The sequence below is a fragment of the Alosa alosa genome, chromosome 22 (assembly GCF_017589495.1).
Source record: "Alosa alosa isolate M-15738 ecotype Scorff River chromosome 22, AALO_Geno_1.1, whole genome shotgun sequence".
NCBI classification, from domain to species: domain Eukaryota; kingdom Metazoa; phylum Chordata; class Actinopteri; order Clupeiformes; family Clupeidae; genus Alosa; species Alosa alosa.
The window spans coordinates 29498952-29523951 of NC_063210.1; the positions used below are offsets into that span (position 1 = coordinate 29498952).

The 25000-nt window shown below is 43.2% G+C and overlaps 1 protein-coding gene across 1 annotated transcript in view; it reads left to right on the forward strand.

Moving 5' to 3' along the window:
• LOC125287232 (rho GTPase-activating protein 23-like) overlaps positions 1-25000 on the forward strand; it is a 129894-nt gene that overhangs the window by 104260 nt on the left and 634 nt on the right. Inside the window, 6 exon segments of the mRNA XM_048232794.1 lie at positions 1762-1835; positions 4169-4258; positions 18101-18226; positions 18324-18365; positions 18490-18583; positions 24462-24493. Coding sequence (XP_048088751.1) covers positions 1762-1835; positions 4169-4258; positions 18101-18226; positions 18324-18365; positions 18490-18583; positions 24462-24493 — 458 coding nt within the window.

Sequence of the window (25000 nt, forward strand, 5' to 3'; positions counted from 1 at the left end):
CCTGATGGGCCTGGTGTTCTAAGTGTTCTGATGGGCTAAAGTGTTCTGATGGCTAAGTGTTCTAACTTGCATTTCTGCTGGGCTAAGTGTTCTGATGGGCTAAGTGTTCTAAGTGTTCTGATGGGCCTGGTGTTCTAAGTGTTCTGATGGGCTAAGTGTTCTAAGTGTTCTGATGGGCCTGGTGTTCTAAGTGTTCTGATGGGCTAAGTGTTCTAAGTGTTCTGATGGGCCTGGTGTTCTAAGTGTTCTGACGGGCTGGGTGTTCTAAGTGAAACTGTGTAGTTTCAGGAGATTTCTAATGTGTTTTCACCTCACTCAAGTCTCATCTCTTTCCATCTCTCTCTTCATCTCTCTTCATCTCTCTCTCTTCCATCTCTCTCTCTCTTCATATCTCTCTCTCTTCATCTCTCTCTCTTCATCTCTCTCTCATCTCTTCATCTCTCTCTCTCTTCATCTCTCTCTCTCTTCATCTCTTCATCTCTCTCTTCATCTCTCTCTTTCTCTTCATCTCTCTCTTCATCTCTCTTCATCTCTCTCTCTTCCTTTCTCTCTTCATCTCTCTCTCTCTTCCTCTCTCTCATCTCTCTCTCTCTCTCTTCATCTCTCTTCATCTCTCTCTTCATCTCTCTCTCTTCATCTCTCTTCTCTCTCTCTCTTCATCTCTCTCTTCATCTCTCTCTCTCTTCATCTCTCTCTCTTCATCTCTCTTCTTCATCTCTCTCTCTCTTCATCTCTCTCTCTTCATCTCTTCATCTCTCTTCATCTCTCTCTCTCTTCTTCCTCTCTCTTCATCTCTCTCTCTCTTCATCTCTCTTTATCTCTCTCTTCATCTCTCTCTTTCTCTTCATCTCTCTCTTCATCTCTCTCTCTTCATCTCTCTCTTCATCTCTCTCTTTCTCTCTTCATCTCTCTCTCTCTTCCTTTCTCTCTTCATCTCTCTCTTCATCTCTCTCTCTTCATCTCTTCATCTCTCTTCTTCCTCTCTCTCTTTCATCTCTCTCTCTTCATCTCTCTCTTCATCTCTCTTCATCTCTCTTCCTTTCTCTTCATCTCTCTCTCTTCATCTCTCTCTCTCTTCATCTCTCTTCATCTCTTTCTTCCTCTTCTCTTCATCTCTCTCTTCATCTCTCATCTCTCTCTCTTCATCTCTTCCCTCCTCTTCATCTCTCTCTCTCTTCATCTCTTCATCTCTCTCTCTTCCTCTCTCTCTTCATCTCTCTCTCTCTTCATCTCTCTCTCTCTTCATCTCTCTCTTCTCTCTCTCTCTCTTCCTCTCTCTTCATCTCTCTCTCTCTTCATCTCTCTCTCTCTTCATCTCTCTCTTCATCCCTTCTTCATCTCTTCATCTCTCTCTCTCTTCATCTCTCTCTTCATCTCTCTCTTCCTCTCTCTTCCTCTCTTCATCTCTCTCTTCCTCTTTCTCTCTCTCTTCATCTCTCTCTTTCTCTTCATCTCTCTCTCTCTTCATCTCTCTCTTCATCTCTCTGCCATCTCTCTCTTCGCTCCCTCTTCATCTCTCTCTTATCTTCATCTCTCTCTCTTCATCTCTCTCTTCATCTCTCTCTTCCTTCTCTCTACTATCTCTCTCTCTTCATCTCTCTCTCCACTCCTCCTTCTCTCTCCTCTCTTCATCTCTCTCTCTATATCTCTCATCTCTCTCTTCATCTCTCTCTTCATCTATCTCTCTCTTCATCTCTCTCTTCATCTCTCTCTCTCTTTATCTCTCTTCATCACTCACTCCGACCTCTCGTCCCACTCTAGACAAATATCAGGACTTCATCGAAGCAAACCGCTTGGACAACGCCAGCCACCGTCTCAAAACCCTGAGGACTCTGGTGTGTGTGTGTGAATGTGTGTGTGTGTACGCGTGTGTGTGTGTATGTGTATGTGTGTGTGTGTGTGTGTCTGTGTGTGTGTGTGTGTGTGTGTGTGTGTGTGTGTCTGTGTGTGTGTGCGTGTGTGAGTATGTCTGTGAGGATGTCTGTGTGTGTGTGTGTGTGTGTGTGTGTGAGTATGTGTTTGTGTGTGTGTTTGTGTGTGTGTGTGTGTGCGTGTCTGTGTGTGTGTGTGAGTGTGTGTGTCTGTGTGTGGTGTGTGTGCGTGTCTGTGTGTGTGTGTGTATGTGTGTGTGTGTGTGTGTGTGCGTGTCTGTGTGTGTGTGTGTGTATGTGTATGTATGTGTGTGTGTGTGTGCGTGTCTGTGTGTATGTGTAAACCAGAGCATTTCCTGTATGTATATTTATTATGAAAAGCAGTCTGTGGTGTCTTAGATCTGTGATCTTCCTGAAGTGTGTGTGTGTGTGTGTATGTGAGTATGTCTCTGTTTGTGTGTGTGCGTGTTTATGTGTGAGTGTGTGGGTGTGTGTGTCAGTGTTTGTGTGTGTGTGTGTGTGTGTGTGCGCGAGTGCATAATTGTGTGTGTGTGAGCAGGGGCGGACTGGGACCATAAATCGCCCTCATATTTGGCCTGCTGCTCTCAAATCGGGTCAAGTAACACCTAATTAGATACAAAATCTTTGCTGCATTACCCTTAAATATGCATATATTTTCAACTGTCATGGAGCACTGAAAGTGATAGGCCTCACTGGCTATCACTGATCAGAGGTAGCCATGGAGTACATGATCTCCATATTCAAGTAGCCTACGATATACAAGCAATTATTATAGAAGGTTTCTGCTTGAATTCAAAGTGTATCAAATTATTCAATAGGCTAAGCATTTGTAAACTATACAATGCCTAAACTGACAGCAGCACCAAACAGTTGCATTGAAGCCTATGTGTAAAGAGCTAAATTACCTGGATTGTCGTGAGATGTTAATCACTGTAGGACAACTGAAACAACACAAAATAAACATGGCTGTTGCTGGAAATATTTTATTCCTGTAGGCTATACTACATTGCTTGGTACATTTTGGAACATTATAGCTACATTAACTAATTATCTTTAACGTCTTCCAGTAGCCTATCGTGATAGGTTACCGTATATTAGATAGCTTGTGCATAAATATGACTTGATGTTTTGTAGCCTACATTTCAAATCGAGAGACCAACCACCACCATGCCATCGATGTTGCTGAATTTTGGGCCGTCTGGCTGAAACTGATCAATCTGACCAACAATTAACATCGATTTGACACTCTTTTTTGCTGTCCTGGTTGCAAATCATTCATTTAGAACATTTAAGTTTCACTGTTTGTTATATAATCACAGCACGGCCTTACGTTATAACCACGTCATTACATATCGCCGAATTAATAAGCCATCATAATCATCATCGGGCCATCATGGCATGTCACACTCATCTGCTCCACCAATGAGTTCTATCATGTAGCCTCAACTAAACTCCACCACCTGCTCACTGTCCCTCTGCTCTGTATGCTTGCTTATCCTCGTTCAAACTCAACTTAACTTCAACATATTTGCTTTGACATATGCTAGCCTACTTGCAATATTGTATTTTGAAGCTTCTACATTGGTCTTACTTTTGCACTATTGTCACTACCGGCACCCGCTGCAATTTCGAGCAACTTCGATTAACTTCTGATGCGCTCACAGAATCCTGGCTGTGAGCCAAAATGCGAGGGGTGGGGCCTGACGTGAGCTGTTATTGGATCAGTCGAGTGTCAATATGGAAATGTAACCGTGGGCCGCTGATTGTCCTTCCTTTGGGCCGATCCTTGGCCAAAATGATTAAATTATATATAGAGCCTATTCTCGGCCCCAAAAGGTCGTGGCCCACCGGGAAAATGCCCGGTATGCCAGATGGCCAGTCTGCCCATGTGTGTGAGTGTGTCTGTGTGAGTATGTCTGTGTTTGTGTGTGAGTATACCTGTTTGTGTGTGTGTGGGTGTGTGGTGTGTGTGTGTGTGTGTGAGTATGTAGGTCTGTGTGTGAGAGAGTTTGTCTGTGTGTGTGTGTGTGTGTGTGTGTGTGTGTGTGTGTGTGTGCGTGTGTGTGTGTGTGTGTGAGTGTGCCTGTGTGTGTGAGAGAGCATGTCTGTGTTAGTGTGTGTGTATGTGAGTGTGTGTGTGTGTGTGTGTGTGTGTGTGTGTAAACCAGAGCAGTTACTGTTTATTTTATTTTACTGTTTATTATGAACATCAGTGTTTGTGGATCTTCCTGAGCACCATTTCTACACTGTGTCTGTGTCTGTGTGTGTGTCAGTAGATCTGTGATCTTCCGGATCACCATTTCTACACTCTCAAGTTCCTGCTGGGACACCTGAAGACAGTAGCAGCACATGCAGACAAAAACAAGGTGTGTATGACACGCACACACACACACACACATACGCACACAGACACTCACACACACACATATTCACACTCATGTATGCATATACACAAACACACACATACATGTATGTCTGTATACATGAGTGCGTGTATGTGTGTGTGTGTGTGTGTGTGTGTGTCTGTGTGCGTATGTGTGTGTGTATGTCTTTGTGTGTGTGTGTGTGTAGATGGAGCCCCATAACCTATATGCGTGTGTGTGTTCATGTGTGTGTATATGGAGCCCCATAACCTATATGTGTGTGTGTGTGTGTGTGTGTGTGTGGATGGAGCCGTGTAACATGTAATATATAAATGTGTGTGTGTGTGTGTGTGTAGATGGAGCCCCATAACCTATATATGTGTGTGTGTGTGTATAGATGGAGCCCCATAACCTATATATGTGAGTGTGTGTGTGTAGATGGAGGCCCGTAACCTATGTGTGTGTGTGTGTGTGTGTGTGTGTGTAGACGGAGGCACGTAACCTATATATGTGTGTGTGTGTGTGTGTGTGTGTAGATGGAGGCCCGTAACCTATATATATGTGTGTGTGTGTGTGTGCCCCATAACCTATATATGTGTATGTGTGTGTGTAGATGGAGGCCTGTAACCTATATGTGTGTGTGTGTGTGTGTGTATGTGTATATATATATATATATAAGTCAAAGTCTGCTTTATTGTCAATTTCTTCACATGTCAAGACATACAAAGAGATCGGAATTACGTTTCCTACTATCCCACGGTGGAGACAAGACATATTTTACCAATTTAGTCCACAGACAAACATAAGATTCAAGTAAACAATATAAAAAGTAAACTAGATGTACCGCAGAGCGGTACAAAATATGACCGCTGCCCAGTCCAGCACATTTTTTCCACAAAAATAAATCACGCTGAAATGCCTATATGATTCTAACTGTCTTATGCATTATCCACACTCAATTCTCACTGGTATCTGCTAGACAACAAGTACCAAAACATGATTAGTTCATAGATTTCACATGTAAAATTCATTTTATACAACCCCACCCCCCCATCTTGCCTGTTCATAATTCTGAGAAATTCTTGAATTGTGTGCATGTGTGCGTAATACGTTTATGTTTATGTGTGTGGGTGTTGTGTGTGTGTGCGTGCTTGTGTGTTTGCCTGCATTATGTGTGTTTGTGCATATGCATGCGTGCGTACATATGTCTACTGTGTGAGTATGTGTCATGCATTATGATTACTGTGAATGTATTTGTATATGCGTGTGTATCAGTTTTATGCACATGTGTGCACATGGAATGGGTTACCATGACCCCTGGAGGCAAACATATACGGAAAAAAATGGTCATCCTAGGCCCCTCGGTTCTCAAGATATTCACTGTGTGTCTGCCCTACCCTCCTTTCGGGGTCCAGTCCAGCGGGGGCTACAGATCAAAACAAAAATGATGGTTCCATGCTATCCATGTGGGGTTACATGCCCACCAAGTTTAAAGTATACCCCAGTCTTTCAGTGTCAGGAATCCTTGTTGGTGTACGGTCACTAAATGTACACATAAATTATTTTATTGTAAGGCCCCCATGAACAAAGTCCACAAAACTTGGCATGCATTAGGAGGGTATCATAATGATCCTACACTTTCAATTTCGTGCAGTTTGACCATGTCAGCCAGATATTGTGATGAAAAACACCTAATTTTTTTGCTTTTTAACTAGGTGAAAAGCTATACATGAAATAAGTGGTAATGGGATGGGTTGACATGCCCCTTAAGACCCACACACAAAAAGGTGGACCTCCTAGGCCCCACGGTTCTCGAGATATTCACAGAAAACTTTCTCCGGCCACCTACAGGCCAGTTGGTATATAGTAACATAAACTAATTTATTGTGTGGCCCCCATTAACGGAATTCCACGAAACTTGGCATTGCATTCAGAGGGTGTCATAATGATCCTACACTTCCAATTTCGCGGCAGTTTGACTATGTTAGGTCACAGATACCTGCGATTACAACACCTCATTTTACTTTTTTGTGTTTAACTAGGTGGCGCTATACATGAAATGAGTGGTTATGGAATGGGTTGACATGGCCCCTTGAGATCAAAATACAAAAAAAATGGTCCTCCTAAAACTTACGGTTCTCGAGATATTCACAGAAAACTGTGTCTGCCCTACCCTCCTTTCGGGGGGTGCAGTCCAGCGGGGGGGCTACAGATCAAAAACGAAAAATGATGGTTCCATGCTATCCATGTGGGGTTACATGCCCACCAAGTTTCGTCTACCCCGATCTTTCAGTGTCCCAGGAATCCTTGATGGAAATTTGGACATGCGAAAAAGAAAAAAAAAAATAATAATATCATAATAAGAAGGCACATACAATGAAGAAATAAGAGCAGCAAAATTTGGGTTGAAATTGTGCAATTGTGCATACAGTAGACAGTCCATATAATACAATATAATACGACAGGGCGGACTGGACCCCGATGCGCAGCGGAGGAGTCTTATTCCGACCTGAAGGGACCTATTTCCCGACAATGACCGGGCGTTCTATACATTATCCCGCTTATTACACGGCTACCCACTAAAGCAATCAACACCGGCAACAAAATATTGATTTAACAATAATTTTAATGATTGAAAGGTGATTGCCGCTTCCACGCAAAAATAACGGGGGGGGGATGCTAAATAGGTCGTTAAATAGCCTAATGGCAACGTTCGATTGAAGTTGAACTGAACATTGTCATTTATAGTAAAATGGGACAATGAGAATACAGCAACAGCTGTTAGCCTGATGTTTAAAATGTCAACTCAGTTAGGCTATGTAGTTATGGCTCACCGGATTTGCTGCCATTGTCAGGATGAGAGGAGAGGACTTTGCTCCACTTTTCTCTCTCTGTCAGTGATGGAGTCCAGTAGCTCCTCAGACTCCCCTCACATCTGTGCCCAGTCACAGACATTATTTCGTCACTCTCCAGACCAGCCTGAGACAGGAGTTGGACAGCTGTGCTGCGCAGGCTATGGTTTGTATATTTCCGGGAGAGACCCGCTGCCTGGCTGATTTGGGGTAACATTTGCCCAAGGTAATTATGACCCATGGGTTCCCGAGAGTACCATACAGCTTCTTGGTTTAGTATCAGCTGGTCCTTTTTGAGAGGGTGCAGGTAGAAAGATGTGGTGTCAGGGGGGCAAAGGGAGCGATACTTTTTAAAGCTGGCAACGGGGCAGTTTGGGTTGTCAGGCTCCGTGAAGATGTAGCCCCGGTAATTTGCTCTGCACTGGTCTTTGGCATCTTTGTGATTTTTTGTCTCAGCGTTGTACAGTGGGCAGTGCTTCGACTTGGCCAGCTTCACTTTCGCGGTCCAGCGTGGGATCCGGGTGGTATCCAGCGACTTTAATTTGTATTTTCCCAGTGTGACGCTGCAACAACCCAAACAACCGGTAGATGGCTCAAGTGAGCAGGGTGTCTCGTAAAAAGAAATGGCGCCTGGAAAACCCTACACAGACTTCACTACAAACTTTAGCAGACTGGTTTAGAAATAATTTAATAGCCAGAAATATGCCTGCCCTGCCCTAATAAAGAAATATTTGGTTAACTGCAAGTGAATCCGTTTGCAGCCCGTGAAAAGAAACGCATGGGACAAATTAAACATTCTGGTTTTCTCCGAAAGTGCAACGATGATAGACAGACATCATTTGGACAAAATATAGAGCATATTAACCTCCGTTGCTCAGCCAAATGCCTTCCTGTTCGCCCTGTTATCACGGAGTTACAGGCGATAAACGATTTTTTGATGGTCACAAGTTTACTTCATTAGCGGTTTATTTTTTTGATTATTAAAGAGTGTTTTTCATTTAAAGGTTTGACTTCGTGCTTATTCAGTAGAGCATTTAGTGCTCTTCCCAATCCCAGACATTCACATTGCATGTTTGTTTTGTAATGGATGCAACCGCGAGATACGCTTTTGACATAGCGCCCGATACCGTGGGTGCTCCGTCTCTCGGGCACCCACTGAAAACATCGAGCACCCACGTGTGCCAGCTTACAGTCCCGGCTAAATTTACATTAATTTAAAATCAAACATCGCAGTTTATGTTAACCCTTTTGGCGCCAGAGGTTTTTTTCCGAAACGATACATTTTGACATCTTCATTTCAAAAGGCTATATCTTAAAAGTGATAAGAGATAGAGACTTTCTGTAAATTAGAGAAATATTAAGGATGACCCAAAGTTTATGTAGAGATTAAATGTTTATATCTAATTTGCATATTATGACGTCATATGGTGGCGGCCATCTTGGATTATAGAATTTTCATGAAAAGTCGCATGTTTGAATGATAAAATGCACCACTTCTTCCCCCCCAAAATGTCCCTCACCTTCTGTATGCTATATTGCACAATACTGAATGCTCAGGTAAATAGTAAGTAGTGAACAAACTGTGTAAATCATTACTAATAAATGGCAGAAACAAAACCAAATGCATGTGGCGGTAGACTGGCCTTTTTGCTGTAGAGATTTTCCATTTACTACATACAGTAGGCACTCTGATTCCATGTATGGGGCACATATATATCATTCAGATGACACACAAACACAAGTAGACAAGACCTGTTTAGTTCAAAAAGCTCATTTTGCCACGCAAGGCACAGATTAGGAGTGAGATGACGAGACAAGACAAGAGACAATGTTAGTATTTTCTTTTTTGTTGTTTTGTTGATGTTTTTTGTTTTTTTTTCTTAGCTGACAAAGACACACACATCACAAGGACATGAACACACAAAAAGGAACACATAGTGTATGTCCTAAATGATCAGGGGAAATAGATAGCAAATCAACAGTGTAAATCATTACTAATAAATGGCTGACATTCTTTTTTTTATGTAGCAGGCCTTTTGCTGTAGAGATAATGACTCCCTATCCCTATCCATACAGGGCCGGCATTCCCATCATCTTGTGATAGACAATGCATGACCTAATGTGTGTGTGTGGGAGAGGGAGAGGGAGAGAGAGAGGGAGAGAGCGTGTCACCACCTCCATCATGCGAGCAGCATGGCCAGATCTGCCTTGCGCGCCGAGTGGAGAGAATTTGCGCAGCTCGGACTAGGCCTACTGTCATTCTCATTGCGACTCCCCACACTGCCACTACGTTCCCCCCTGTTCCCCAACTGTCCTATGAGCACTTCGGCCTCGTCTAACATACCCAGTGGCATTAGACAAAGGCTCCACCACGTTACCGTCGCCGCGATTGTGGAGAGGCACACGTTCAGAAGACAGAAGCTAGCGCTATGGATATTAGGCTACCTCCAGCCTCGTTCGCCAAACCACTAACACCCTGCTAACTTCCTGATGAACACTCCGAACCCGTGAAACATTATTCCCACCAGTGACATTGGGCAAACGATTCAACGTTTGTGCTTGGTGTAAGCTAAACTATGGAGTAAACTCTCACTTTGTCCAGCTGCATCATTGCAAGGCAGGGACGCATCTGAAGCCTCACTAAACGAATCACCGTCATTTTCTGAAGGCAGATATTCCCCTTAGGAATAGGTCGAACGAAATATGACACCCTATTTGACTAAATCGGCCCGTTTTTATTCAGACTTACTGCCATCTTGGAGTCGACTAAAGGCGACTGTGATCTTGTCGACCCTAGAGGGTTAAATTCAGCATCTCTCATAATGTGATTGGATATGTTGCTGTCAATTCCCTACTCCATATACTAACCACCAATGAGAGCGTCTCTCGTATGAAAATTCCTGACACTTCCCACCTTAAGAATTAACGCAAGGCTTTGTCGTTTCTTCAGCCCCGAATGTTTGTATATAGCCCTGAATATCATTTTAAAAGTAGTCTGACAAAGCTTATTGTTTTGTGACACAGCTAAACACTGGTACCTTATAGAACTTCTATAACATAGCCTAGGTGGTATAACTCACAAAAGTAAGCAGATAGAAAGAACTCCACAAAATCTAGCCTACAACACGCAGACAGCTTCATGCGCTTGGGGGGAGGCGCACTGTGCTTTATGATTGTTGGCTTCTGATGGTATCTTGCTAATTCACTGAACTGCATTAGGTGACACAAATGGTATTGCCTTTATCTTATAACTCCTTGTCTGGCGACTACCAGGCCTACGGTTTTTAAAAAGTCAGATGTTCCCTGACAAAGACATTGAAAATTAAGAATGTTTATTGACTTGAAAAATACACACATTTTTGCAAACTCCCTTCAACCCTTGAAGACATCGGCGGTCTGGTTAGCTATGTAGATCGTTTCTCATTACCATTTAATTTCTCAGAATTTAGGTCTACTAGGCCTACAATAACGTCATCACCAAATACATCTTTTATTTTTAGTTGATCAACCACAAAGAGTAGCATAGGCCTACTGTGCACAGTGCACTGGCGACTGTAGCAGCCAAGCGTAACCAGTTGTTGTAGATGAGAGGCAACCCCTTGTTTCAGATAGCCTGGACAACATGTTACCTGGGTGTTGCCTACATTATTAATTAATGGTAGCCTACAATAGTTAATTGATTCGCATAACATATTAGTTGGCTCAAAGAGTAGGGAATCAGGATGGAGAGTCATGTGTGTGTTGCTTTGCGGGGATCGAATCCAGTTTAATGCTAGTTTTCAAAACATATATTTTTACATGTCTTTTGTCCAGTGACTGTAATGTAGCAGGCTCATGCATAGTATGGCGACTTCAAACCGCCTAAAACAACTTGTTTGTGAATGTCTGACAACTGCTGCAGCATGCATGCAGCGTAAAGGAAACCAGTAGGTGGAGAAACCAGAAGGCACACAACACCCGAGCGATTGTAAGGCTATTTAAGCATAGGCTACTCAATGGTGCTATTTCACACGCATTATAGCGACCCCCACTCACGGGGTTAGTGGAAGGTGTTAATAGGCGATTGGCGTAGCCTACAGTGGACTAGGGCTGTCAAAATTGCTCAAAATGGCGTTTGAATATCCCTCTAAAATAAACACATGTATTGAATAGGCCTATATTGGAATATCTAGGCTATATTATTTGCACATTATGTCAGTGATCGCATCATGTCATCTGTTTTTAACTTTTTTTGTATGGTTATTGCTTGACAGGGGGGATCCCAAGCAGCTTTCAGCCATAAGGCATTTCCTAATTCACCTGACACTGATATTCAAAATGTTGAAACTATTTCGGCATTGCCTATAAGCAGTTTAATTAAATGTAATGTTAGTTGTAAACAAGCGGGCTACTTGGTGAGGCTTGGCCTCACAGGATCTTCGTGCCTTAAATGGCAATACAAATCTTCACGATAGGCCTATTAACTGACCGCCCGATTCACGTTGGCTGGGGGGCAGGGGGGGCCATCATTTGTTCCCAATGGTCTATGAATTGTTAACCCGGCCCTGCCCCCAACGAACGCAACTTTCCACCTCTGAGATAGCTGAAAAGAAGTCTAGAGGACTCCAAACTCACTAGACCTACTTACTGTAGGCTGCGCAAACCACAAGCCTGCATTCGAGGCAGGCCTTCTGTTGAAGAATTTTATATAAATCCTGCGCTAACAGTAATCCTCCTACCCCCGCTACCACAGCTGTGGCTTCATTCAGCATTTTGTTCTTCCACTGGAAATGACTCCATTTGCTGCCTGCTGCATCCTTTCTGTTTGTATTGTTTAGAAAATGTTTGACGTTTTGAGTTAATGCATTAAACACTGTTTGCTGGTAACCAGCCACAAATAGCCTACAGATTCTTGCGTGCGTTCTCTCCAAAATGTGCCCGTTCTATAGGCTATCCAAGTGCATAATTCTGCGGCATAAAGCAGATGTATTTGTGTATTGTACAGAAAAATAAAAATAACCTGTCAAGCAGTCAATTGACTACATTGCAGTCAATAAGTAGTGCAAATTATGAAACCAAAACGTGGGTCATAGTTGTCTAGGCCTCTGCTGTGAGGCCAAACCCATGAACAAAGACGCATTGATATCTGCAATAGTTTTTTGGCGAAACAAGCTCACAGCCGAACAAGTCATACTGAAGGGAGAGGCAACTGACATGTGATCTCCCCACGGGCCAATGGATGTACAAGTTTTTTCCTGTGCCTACGATATTTAATCCAGTGTTTTGTCAAGTTGCAAAATGCTATTCGTTTTAACGAATTTTTATGATAGTATGAAGTATTTTTTGTATAGGGTACTATCTTAATTGCTTTATACTCAATACTTGACCAATGGCTATTGCATCTGTCTATTGAAAGTGAGAATGTGGCATGTAATATACTGTGTAGGCTTCATAAAATAAAATAAACAGATTGCTAATGGCCTACAAGCTGATCTGGGGGGCGTTTCCCGTACAACTACGGAGGTTAGCTTTTTACTAACAGTATGCATCGTTCAACTAACCAACATGTAAGTTACGACTGTTTCCCAAAACTGTCGTGGTTTTACATAGTACTGTAAGTTTGGACCATGATAGTTTCCAAACTTCAGTAGTCTGGACTAAGGTGGTTAATGACGTTTAGTAGCACGTGAACGGGCACCTGCACATACTTCTGTGGCGCATTGCATTAAGGCCGGCAGATGACAGCCGCCGTTGCACAGCAGTTACCAGTCCCCTGTCCAAGAGTTCGAATCTGGGTTAAGACGTTGACAACAATATTGACATCGTTGTTTACCTTTTAAGTTTATCTTTTGTGCAGATCATATTATCAAAATCAGAATCAGCCTTCTTGGCTTGGTTTATGTAAACTAACAAGGACCCCCTCCCCGAAAATCAAAGGCTACATATTCTCAGCTGACTCGTCAAAAAGTCGCACCACCTTATTATTATCTGCAAGTGTGTGACTTTTACTTACGTGCACATGGCTGCAAATTGACTTTTAATTTATGTATTTTCTGCCTTGGGCATTTTAAAATGTGGATGTATGGTGGTTAGAAGTGTAAATATCAATTAGAAACCTAAATATATTTATAATTATTAATTTGAAAACAAATAACTGGCATCAGTGACGTCTTTGACATGAAGATCCCTGGAACTATGCTTCTAGCATTCTACCACAGGTCGAGAGGTGTAGTTGTAACTTCACAACTTTATGATAGTGGTTGCGAACGTTTGTTGCTACTATGGTTTTGGGAAACAGTAACGTAGTGGAACGATGCATTGGACTATGTAAGTTCCAAATATGAATGTAATTCTGCGGCATAAAGCAGATGTATTTGTTTATTGTACAGAAAAATAAAAATGACATGTCAAGCAGTCAATTGACTACATTGCAGTCAAGAAGTAGGGCAAATTAATTTACTTAAAACCAAAACGTGGGTCATCGTTGTCTAAGCCTCTATTGGCGTAGCCTGTTAAAAACGCCGCCAGATAGTATTAAATCGGCAACAACATTGTTTTCTGCAGAAGCCTACCCCAAGGCTACAGATTAATTCTGAACAGTTATTATGACCGCCCGGCTTAAGCCGGGCGGTCATATAGGTTTAGTCAGATTTTTTTTTTTTTTTTTTTTTTTTTTCTTTTCGCATGTCCAAATTTCCGTCAATGATTCCCGGGACACTGAAAGACCGGGGTAGACAAAACTTGGTGGGCATGTAACCCCATATGGATAGCATGGAACCATCGTTTTCGTTTTGATCTGTAGCCCCCACGCTGGACTGCACCCCGAAAGGAGGGTAGGGCAGACACAGTTTTCTGTGAATATCTCGAGAACCGTAAGGTTTAGGAGGACCATTATTTTTGTATGTTGATCTCAAGGGGCCATGTCAACGCATTCCATAACCACTCATTTCATGTATAGCGCCACCTAGTTAAACACAAAAAAGTAAAAAATGAGGTGGTGTAATTGAAGGTATCTGTGACCTAACATAGTCAAAACTGCACAAAATTGGAAGTGTAGGATCATTATGACACCCTCTGTATGCACGCCAAGTTTTGTGGAATTCCGTTCATGGGGGCCACACAATAAATTAATTTATGTTACTATACACCAACTGGCCTGTAGGTGGGCCGGAGACAGTTTTCTGTGAATATCTCGAGAACCGTAGGGCCTAGGAGGTCCACCTTTTTTTGTATGTTGGTCTTAAGGGGGCATGTCAACCCATCCCATTACCACTTATTTCATGTATAGCGCCACCTAGTTAAAAATTAAAAGCATAAAATTAGGTGTTTTCATCTCAATATCTCTGGCTGACAAGGTCAAAACTGCACAAAATTAAAAGTGTAGGATCATTATGACACCCTCTGAATGCATGCCAAGTTTTGTGTACTTTTCGTTCATGGGGGCCTTACAATAAAATAATTTATGTGTACATTTAGTGATTACACCAACAAAGGATTCCGGGACACTGAAAGACCGGGTACACAAAACTTGGTGAGCATGTACCCCCATATGGATAGCATGGAACCGTCATTTTTTTCGTTTTCATCTGCAGCCCCCGCTGGACTGGACCCCGAAAGGAGGGTAGGGCAGACACAGTTCTCTGTGAATCTTTTATGGTATGTTGGTCTCAAGGGCCCACATAAACCTGGCTCATAATCACTCATTTGTGATTCCCCGGTAAAAAATGAAAATCAGTAGGATTAAAAAGAAAGCCAAAATAAATATTCATCATCATCATCATGGCTGCATTTTCAGTATTGGTGAGAAGTAGTCGTTTGTCCACTAGATGGCGCGATCGTTGCAGTGAGGCGTAATTTTGTTGGAAGTTAAAAGGGGTTGGAAAAACAATGGGCGCTTCATACAAGGACTGTAATTTACCGCAGAGAACATCTAATAAGGATAGGGCGATGTTCACATGAAGTGTAATTCCCATTTCTTCTTGAAGCCGAAATAAATCTGAGGATGTTTATCGGACATGCTTGGTTTTACTGCAGGATACGTTAATCTTGTAATATCAATAAGGACCTAGGTAATGTTACCGTTAAGCGTTGGTTGAGTGATGGAGGCATTTGATTTATTGCATTTGTAGAAAACTATAAATGCGGTTATACCAAGCAAATGTATAGCAGCACTGTTTGTATCTTCGACTGTCATTTATTGCACGTGCTACAAAATCATTCTGTGCAATGGAAGATTTACCAACGTTACACCGGTCTGATGCAGTTTTGCCTATACACGCGTGAGACTGAGGCGCCTGTTTATTTTGTTTTAAGTGCGTGCAGGGTGTGAGAGGGGAATCGATGTGCTTTGATTACAGCTTGGTAGTTGTAGTCTGTGAAATTAAAAGCACGTGTGTGTGAAGTATCAAACAATGACACCTTCATTTCATTATGGCTGTTTTAGCAAAACACCTTAAGCTACTGTGTAGTAGGTCCCATTTAGAAGTGGCTACTTCATTTGCGCTTTCATTGACTCATGGAGCTGCGTGAATGTTATTACAACTTTTCGCCCACGATATGACAGTTTAAGTCCGCTTGATACTGTAAGGCGTAAGCCATTGGTTTCCAAAGGAGATTTTATTTGTGTCGCCAGCATAGCCTATTGACAATTTATGTTGTCAATAGGCCTACCTTATAATCCTACCTGTAGCTTAGGGAAGCTAACAACTTTCTATTAGGATCTAGTTTGTTAGTTACCGTTTTGTCATAACTCCCTGATGCATTTTTGCATTTAGAATAGCCAGAGCGTGTATATCTCAATCGGAAAATTAAACAATATCGGTGCCTATGGACTAGGCTGGGTGAACCCAGCCTGATCTGCCCGCTATTTATTTTTGATTTCTTAAAAGATTGAGCTTGGTCTGATGAAAGCCAGACTAGCCATGGACCTCAGTTAAACAATGCAAGGGAACATGAATCAGCCTATATTTGCACTAACAATAGCGGACAAAAAGCTCTTCAACGTTGGCCCGTTAAAATGTGTATGAACAGTCTAGCGGCGCATTTCATCAAGGCCCATTTGGACATGTCAGTTATTTGCACCACTGGTTAGATGTAAAACAGCACGCCGTTTCAGACTAGGCTACTGTTACTTAATTTGTGCATTAACAATAGCGTTTCAGACTACTGTTACTTAATTTGTGCATTGACAATAAAATTATTACATGAACTAAAGATGACTAAAATCTTATGTAGAAGAAGAAACATTCACAAAAATCCATCCATCCAAAATGACCTTTGTTTTGATAGCTGTTGAAAACGGCATGGAACTGACAGAGATGTTTTTGTTTATAAATACATAAAAATAAATAAATAAATAACATTATGCTGATACCTGTTGCTTTTCCCAAATACAATGTAGCCTACAGGTGTAAGTGACCTTTCATCAATCCAGTTGCAATGGATGAACTGTGATGAACTGCCCTACTTGTGATTGTTTAGAGATTTTAAAGGTTTTATAACAATTCTACATCTTCTTTGGCTATTCTACAATCTATTCACCTTTTCAGCACCAGTAGAATTTACTTTTCTGTGCAGCCGCACACACACACTCAGGCATGCCAAACAAGCATACACAAAAGTTTCAAGAGTGGGGGATGGAGTAAAATATGGAGACAAATTGAAGTGTGATTTATTTTTCGTGAACGGATGTACAGGACTGACTGGCGGTCATATTTTGTACCGCTATCGCGGTACATCTAGTTTCTCTACTGGCTCAATTATCACACCACTGTTTTGATTTGCGTAGTTGCGTTAACCCCAACACTGACAATAATGTAGACAGCAAATTTCGATTTCGATTTTCGTTACCACACCGTTTAGTCAAGCCTTAAGCCATACCCAAGTAGCCTAAATCGAGGTAATGTTTAATTATGCATGATTTATTTTGTTATTGAATTAAGTAGGGCTGCGATTACTCACCGGCAACAATTATGTTTAATGGTAGATCCTGCTTTTTCAGAAGGGACCGCAGGCAGGCGATGTACAGTGGTAGAGCGACGCACGCACAGTGGCTGAAAGTGGTACTAAAGCTTCACGCAGCTTCATGCCTCGTAATCGTGAATGAAGTGGTCATTTGAAAGCGATGCCCACTGTATGTGAGAGTGATATATTCGTTGCCATTCTCGTCTTTCTTTAGAAGGAAAGAGTCTTGAGTGAGGTCCCGATTGCCCTCTCTGCCTCGTCTTGCCAGATGTAGCTGTACATCAAACCATACCCTCCTGACGAGTTCACGAGCTGTGTTGGGAGAGAGCACATCTGGGTGGCTGAGCAGCAGTTGGAGGTCTTTTCAATCGAGATGGGGGTGATGCTGGCTGGACGTCTTTGCCCTTTTCCGTAGATCTTTAACTACAGATTTGAAAACATCGTTGCTTGATTTGAACGTGGCACAGTTCATTATATCAAGGGTTGTGAAATGTCGAGATATCCCTGCCCTAATTGCCATGTAACTCGCAATTGAGTAGGTCTTTCCATTGGCATTTTGCACCGATGGATAAAAAGAACGTAGCACCTGATTGAGACTCTGCATTATAATCAGCAAAGTCTACCGACATTTTTTCCCCACTAACCAGTCTTTGAAAACTGACATGGCCCATACCGTGGTCCGTTTGGTATTGATTTCATGGCCTGTAACCTATATATATATATATATGTATATATATACATATGTCTGTGTGTGTGTGTGTAGATGGAGGCCTGTAACCTATATATATGTGTGTGTGTGTGTAGATGGAGGCCCGTAACCTATATATATATATATATGTGTGTGTGTTTGTGTGTGTATGTAGATGGAGGCCCGTAACCTATATATATATGTGTGTGTGTGTGTAGATGGAGGCCTGTAACCTATATATATGTGTGTGTGTGTGTGTGTGTGTGTCGATGGAGGCCCGTGACCTATATATATATGTGTGTGTGTGTGTGTGTGTAGATGGAGGCCCGTAACCTATATATATATGTGTGTGTGTGTGTGTAGATGGAGGCCCGTAACCTAGCCCTTGTGTTCGGTCCCACATTGGTGCGCACGTCGGAGGACAGCATGACGGACATGGTGACCCACATGCCTGACCGCTACAAGATCGTGGAGACCCTCCTCCAGCACGTGAGACCCGCCCTCCTCAGCCCCACACCCAATCACAGACAAGCTCTCACATATGTTGCTCCCCTATTGGTAGGTCTAATGTCTATCTTCTCCACAGCAAGAATGGTTCTTCAGTGAGGAGCCAGAGAAAGAGGAGAAAGTAAGCTTGCTGCCGCCCAATCAGATCTCTCCATTCACACAACCCACCCAATCAGATCTCTCTAACCTCCTGCCCCACCCAATCAGATCGCTCTAACCTCCTGCCCCACTTGTGTCTCTCCCAGACACCTGTGGACTCCGAGGACATCCAAGCAGCCCCCAACATCGACCACCTGCTCTCCAACATCGGCCGCACAGCAAACCTGGGAGACACTTCAGGTAACTCTAAATGTAACCCTCAGGTAGAATGGCTAGGGGACAGGGGTCAAATGACTCAAGGATGATCAGGGATGCATACAACGCGCTTTTCAGTGCCTCCCACTTTTTCACGTCAGTTAAAGCCCTCCTTACACTGACAGACTTTGGAAAGATTTGCAAAGTTTTGGAAAAGATTTTTGAAAGACAGTCTCAGACACATCTAAAGACAAGTAGTAGAGTTTTAAGTCACTATGATTTTGCAATGACTAGGGATCTTGCAGGGTCACTATTTACAAGACTGCAACTAGATTCCTTTAAAATATTACCCATCGTGCAATAGATAAACAGGAACTGAAATGATTCATGACATCCCTAATCGGTATAGAATTGTTCTGTCACGTGGAAGAGCCGACTAAATATGAATAAGAAATGACAAATATTGTAAGAATAACAAATAATTATAGGCTACAGCTGTCGCCTATACTTTACCCCTTCCTGTTCGGTGTTGGAGAGAGGTCACTATTGGTTTTTATAGTTCACGTCACTATTTGCATGAGCCACGACTAGAAAGACTTGCGATAATATCAAACATGTTTGATATTGTCGTAACGGCAAAACTAGAAAAGGACTCGCTCCTTACACTTAACGATCTAGTTGACGGGAGCGCGCCGCGATTCCAGTACAACTCCCATGATTTCTGTCCAACTTTATTTAGTCGCCGACTGTGAAAACAGACAAAATCGTACAATGTAAGGCCGCCATAATGCGCAAGATGATGCCTACCAGCATGTAGCCCCTGACCCCCCACCCTCTCCACTTGCCAAACAGACAAGGGAGAAAAAGCTAATTATCATCATTTGCAAATTGGTAATGACGGTTAAAAGTGATTAGGGGAGAGGCGAGAGACACGTATGGAGCACAGCTGAAGATGCACTGTCACGAGATATAAGCAACTCCTCTGCAGGATAAATGTTGTTTTATTCAGTCATTTGAGCAATATTAGGGTAAGTGTTGATTTTTCCAGCCTATGTTTTCGATGGTAACCAATTGTCAGTCATTAGTGAAAGTAACTGCATATAACTGTCTTGTCGTTGACTGACACCTTGGTGAAGTTAGTTTCACTTTGCCAATGAGATCAAATAATAGACGAGTGCAAATGCGTGAAGGCTATGCTAGGTTTTAGTAAAGCATGGTTTAAGAATGACTATTCCATACGGTCCTCGCATAAGCAGCCTCCTTCAAATCGCCGTTGAATGCCAAAATACCGATGCATTTATTTGACATATTGCGCTTTGCGCCGTTAAAGGGAATGACAGATGTCATTCTCATTGGTTTAAAATGATGTTACGCCCCAAACACACCCATATGACTGATTAAAAGACCTAGGAACACCTTGTTGCGCCATGCGCTCCACGTTTGATAACGAAACCCCTCCCAATGTGGACTGGACATCCTACTAAATTTGAATAAGCTTTTGACGAGTGGCGATGCGCTTTAGAATGTCATGATGGGGCCCATTGTGTGGTTCTTGCGTTAATTATTAGGGGAAATTCTCCTATCTAGTGGTGAGATGGTATACAGCAACAGACTCCAGCTCCCCTAACTTCAAGCATGATTTACTAGCTATGGAAGCCGCACAATTGGCTTTATCTTGGCGATCAGAAACAGATGGTCAGAGGTGCAAACTTTATAGACATTAAAGGTGTGGCCAGTCCATATTCATTAATTTAATGCTGTGATTATGTGGTCAAATGTTGGGCGCTTGGCGCAAAAGGGTTGTTCTTATGTTTCTTAGTCAGGGGTGTGTTTGGGTGTAACATCCTTTAAACCAATGAGAATGACATCTGTCATTCCCTTTAACCTCATAGCAAAAGCCAGGCACGTCGCTAAAAAAACTTAGAATGCAAACTGTAGGTGCCGTGCTAAAGAGAATGCGATTGCATAACATGCTGGCACTCAACCCACGATATGCTAGAGCGACTTTGTGAACTGAGAGCTTTCTGTGAGAATATGGTCCCAAGCATCCCAGAGCTGCATCTTGGCGTAGCGGAATGGCAGGATATGTTTTAGTTGATACTGTACATTGAAACCTGCTAAAAAAGCAACAAAATGTCTAAAATGCGACCAGTTAACAGCAGGAGATTTCTGTGGAGTGTGGCTAAAATACGCACTCGAAACAGAGATGGTGGAGTCCAGATTCGCTGAAACAGTTTTAATCCGTCTCCAACGGCGTAAAACAGTGTTAAGCCGTCTCCAATGCCATAAAACAGTGTTCTCCAGCACCATAAAGCTGTTCGACAATGTAGCTTTTATCTCTTTGGGCCCTATCATGACATTCTAAAGTGCATCGTCACTCGTCAAAAGTCTATTCAAATTTAGTAGGATGTCCAGTTCACATTGGGAGGGGTTTCGTTATCAAAAGTGGAGCGCATGGCGCAACAAGGTGTTCCTAGGTTTTTTAATCAGTCATATGGGTGTGTTTGGGGTGTAACATCATTTAAACCAATGAGAATGACATCTGTCATTCCCTTTAACGGCTCAACGCGCGATATGTCAAATAAATGCATCGGTATTTTGGCATTCAACGGCGCATTTGAAGGAGGCTGCTTGCGAGACCGTATGGAATAGTCATTCTTAAACCATGCTTTACTAAAACCTAGCATAGCCTTCACGCATTTGCACTCGTCTATTATTTGAACTCATTGACAAAGTGAAACTAACTTCACCAAGGTGTCAGTCAACGATGACGGTTATATGCAGTTACTTTCACTATTGACTGACAATTGGTTACCATCGAAAACATAGGCTGGAAAAAGCAACACTTTACCCTAATATTGCTCAAATGACTGAATAAAACAACATTTATCCTGCAGAGGAGTTGCTTATATCTCGTGACAGTGCATCTTCAGCTGTGCTCCATACGTGTCTCTCGCCTCATCATGAGATGTACAGTATTTCGTAATATCTTTATTCTAATTATGTTTCCCATTGTAATCGTGCAATTTGTAATGTTTTGCATGGACGTGCGCTGGTGTGCGTTCATGAATGATAGAAGGATGGTGCGTGCACCTGCCAATATGACTGTTGACATGCGCTCTTAAAATAGCATATGAACAACTCGCCATAGACTTCTGACCAGGTGTACAATAGCGATTTTTAGACAATGCGCCAGGCCCCTCCCTAGCTTGTTAATTGCCACACCCCTGGGCGCATTGTTTAAAAAATAAACGTGCAACATACCGAATTAAACTTTGCGCGGGTGAATAACGAGCTTTACGCCACGCGCCAGTGTGCAAAATACAGCCCAATGTAGCTTTAAAAATACAGCCCAATGTAGCTTTAAAAAGCCAAAGAAATGACCTTCATCTGCAAAGATGTCTAGGGCCATCTGTGTGCCATCTTGACTAATCAGGCAACCTGAAGGTCGCAATACTAATAGCTGGAAACCTGAAGGTCGCAATACTAATAGCTGGTAAACTTGGCGCAGGGTGGTGTAGCAAGCCAAAACACAAACTCAAAATATAAACAGTATTTGCGGACCGTAAAAAGTGTGAGAGTTTAAATTGTGAATATCCAGGCTTCAGTGAAGTTAGTATTTGAAAATAACATGTTTCCTTAATCTAAAACTTATGGTCATTATATAATTTATTACAAACAAGTCTTAAATATAGCACCTTTAAATGAGTCTGGATAGGGGTTAAAATGACTCTTGAATAGGGGTTATGGGTTAAAATGACAGGATAGAGGTTATGGGTTAAAACGACTCTTGAATAGGGATTATGGGTTAAAATGATTGGATAGAGGTAAAACTGAGTCTGGATAAAATGGGGGTTATTATGGGGTGTTGCACTGCACTTCCCTCCTCTGTTGCTCCTCTTCCTCCTCCTCCTCCTCACACACTCCTCTGTTGCTCCTCCTCCTCCTCCCTCCTCCTCTCACACTCCTCTGTTGCTCCTCCTCCTCACACACTCCTCTGTTGCTCCTCCTCCTCCTCACACACTCCTCTGTTGCTCCTCCTCCTCCTCACACACTCCTCTGTTGCTCCTCCTCCTCCTCACACACTCCTCTGGTGCCGCCTCCTCCTCCTCACACACTCCTCTGTTGCTCCTCCTCCTCCTCCTCACACACTCCTCTGTTGCTCCTCCTCCTCCCTCACACACTCCTCTGTTGCTCCTCCTCCTCCTCCTCCCTCCCCCTCCTCCTCACACACTCCTCTGTTGCTCCTCCTCCCTCCTCACACACTCCTCTGTTGCTCCTCCTCCTCCCCTCCCTCCCTCACACACTCCTCTGTTGCCCGCCTCCTCCCTCACACACTCCCTCTGTTGCCTCCTCCTCCCCTCCTCTGTTCCTCCTCCTGTTCACACCTCTCCTCTCCTCCTCCTCACACACTCCTCTGTTGCTTCCTCCTCCCCTCCTCCTCACACACTCCTCTGTTGCTCCCCTCCTCCTCACACACTCCTCTGTTGCTCCTCCTCCTCCTCCTCCTCACACACTCCTCTGTTGCTCCTCCTCCTCCTCACACACTCCTCTGTTGCTCCTCCTCCTCCTCCTCCTCACACACTCCTCTGTTGCTCCTCCTCCTCCTCACACACTCCTCTGTTGCTCCTCCTCCTCCTCACACCTCACTCTGTTCCCTCCCGGGCCCCCTCCCTCACACTCCTCTGTTGCCCTCCTCCTCCTCCCACACACACACTCCTCTGTTGCTCCTCCCCTCCTCACACACACCCTCTGTGCGTCAGCCTCCTCACACACACTCCTCTGTTGCGCCGCCTCCTCCTCACACACTCCTCTGTTGCTCCTCCTCCTCCTCACACACTCTTGCTCCTCCTCTCTGATGTCACACTCTTGCTCCTCCTCTCTGATGTCACACTCTCTCTTACACTCTTTTCTTGCCGCTGGATGCAGCAGAGTCTGCGGAGGACACACAGCGGTAGGATATCAGCATCTCTGTGTGAAAGAGGAGGGAGGGTGTGTGAGAGGGAGGGGGGGGTGTGAGAGAGAATGTGTGTGTCTGAGAGAGTGTATGTGTGAGAGTGTAAGACACTATAAAACTAATTTCAGACATATAATGAACTATTTTCAGACATACAATAGTTTCAGACATACGATGAACTAATTTGCGGATATAGACGGGCAGAATGTGCACAGTATTTAACCCTAGAGTAACCATAACCTCTAACCCTAGAAATCCCCTCATCTGACACTATCGCCCCCTAGTGCTAAGTCCAGGTGGTAAACGGATAAAGCATAGATAAGCAAAAAGATTAATACACAACAAAGTGAAGTCACACCAACACACGCACGGGAGGATTCACACCTAGCGAGGGGCTGTGTTGATGACTTATAATAAAATGCTCCGGTGTGGTGTGAAGCATTTAAATGTCAGGTCAATGCAGAATTCTCATTTTACATTCAAGACAAGACACCAGGTGTAGGTTGTGCTTCACCCTCGTTAAAGCTGTAGGTGTGGCTGCTGTTCACTCATCCACCATGCTGTATATGGTAAGCAAACAACGTTACATCAGCCGCATGTAATTGTGCTCAAACCACCCGGAGTATTTACTGCATGTTTGAACAGCTCCCACCGCTGCAATGTCAGTGTTTGAGGTTCATGTCTGAACACTTGACTTAGTTTGCAATCAGGTCCTAATTGCACAGAAATGTTCCGGAGGTCATGCGTGAAAACAGCAAAAACACAACAGCACTCTCAAAACTCTAAGGAAGGAACAGTGAATGTTAATGTGAGGTGTTTCAGAAGAGGTTGTTGTGATTGTGGATATGCTGCTTCATTGCAACACACACACACACACACACACACACACACACACACACACACACACACTAACCTTCTCTAACTCCATCTCTCTCCCTCCGTCTCTCCACTCTGTGTCACTCTCAGACTCAACAGCCAGTGACTCGGCAAAGTCTAAGGTGAGCTCACGTCGCCTCCTGCAGGACACATGATCACACAGCAACAATGGGCTGCCGCTACAGTGGGCTTTTCAAACAGGACAAGCAGCTACAGTTACAGGGTTTGATACAGGACAAGCAGCTACAACTACAGGGTTTGATACAGGACAAGCAGCTACAGGGTTTGATACAGGACAAGCAGCTACAGTTACAGGGTTTGATACAGGACAAGCAGCTACAGTTACAGGGTTTGATACAGGACAAGCAGCTACAGGGTTTGATACAGGACAAGCAGCTACAGTTACAGGGTTTGATACAGGACAAGCAGCTACAGGGTTTGATACAGGACAAGTAGCCAAGGTGGTTTGATACAGGACAAGCAGCTACAGTTACAGGGTTTGATACAGGACAAGCAGCTACAGGGTTTGATACAGGACAAGCAGCTACAGGGTTTGATACAGGACAAGCAGTTGTAGTTGTACATTTTCATTTTAATGTGTGTGTGTGTGTGTGTGTGTGTGTGTGTGT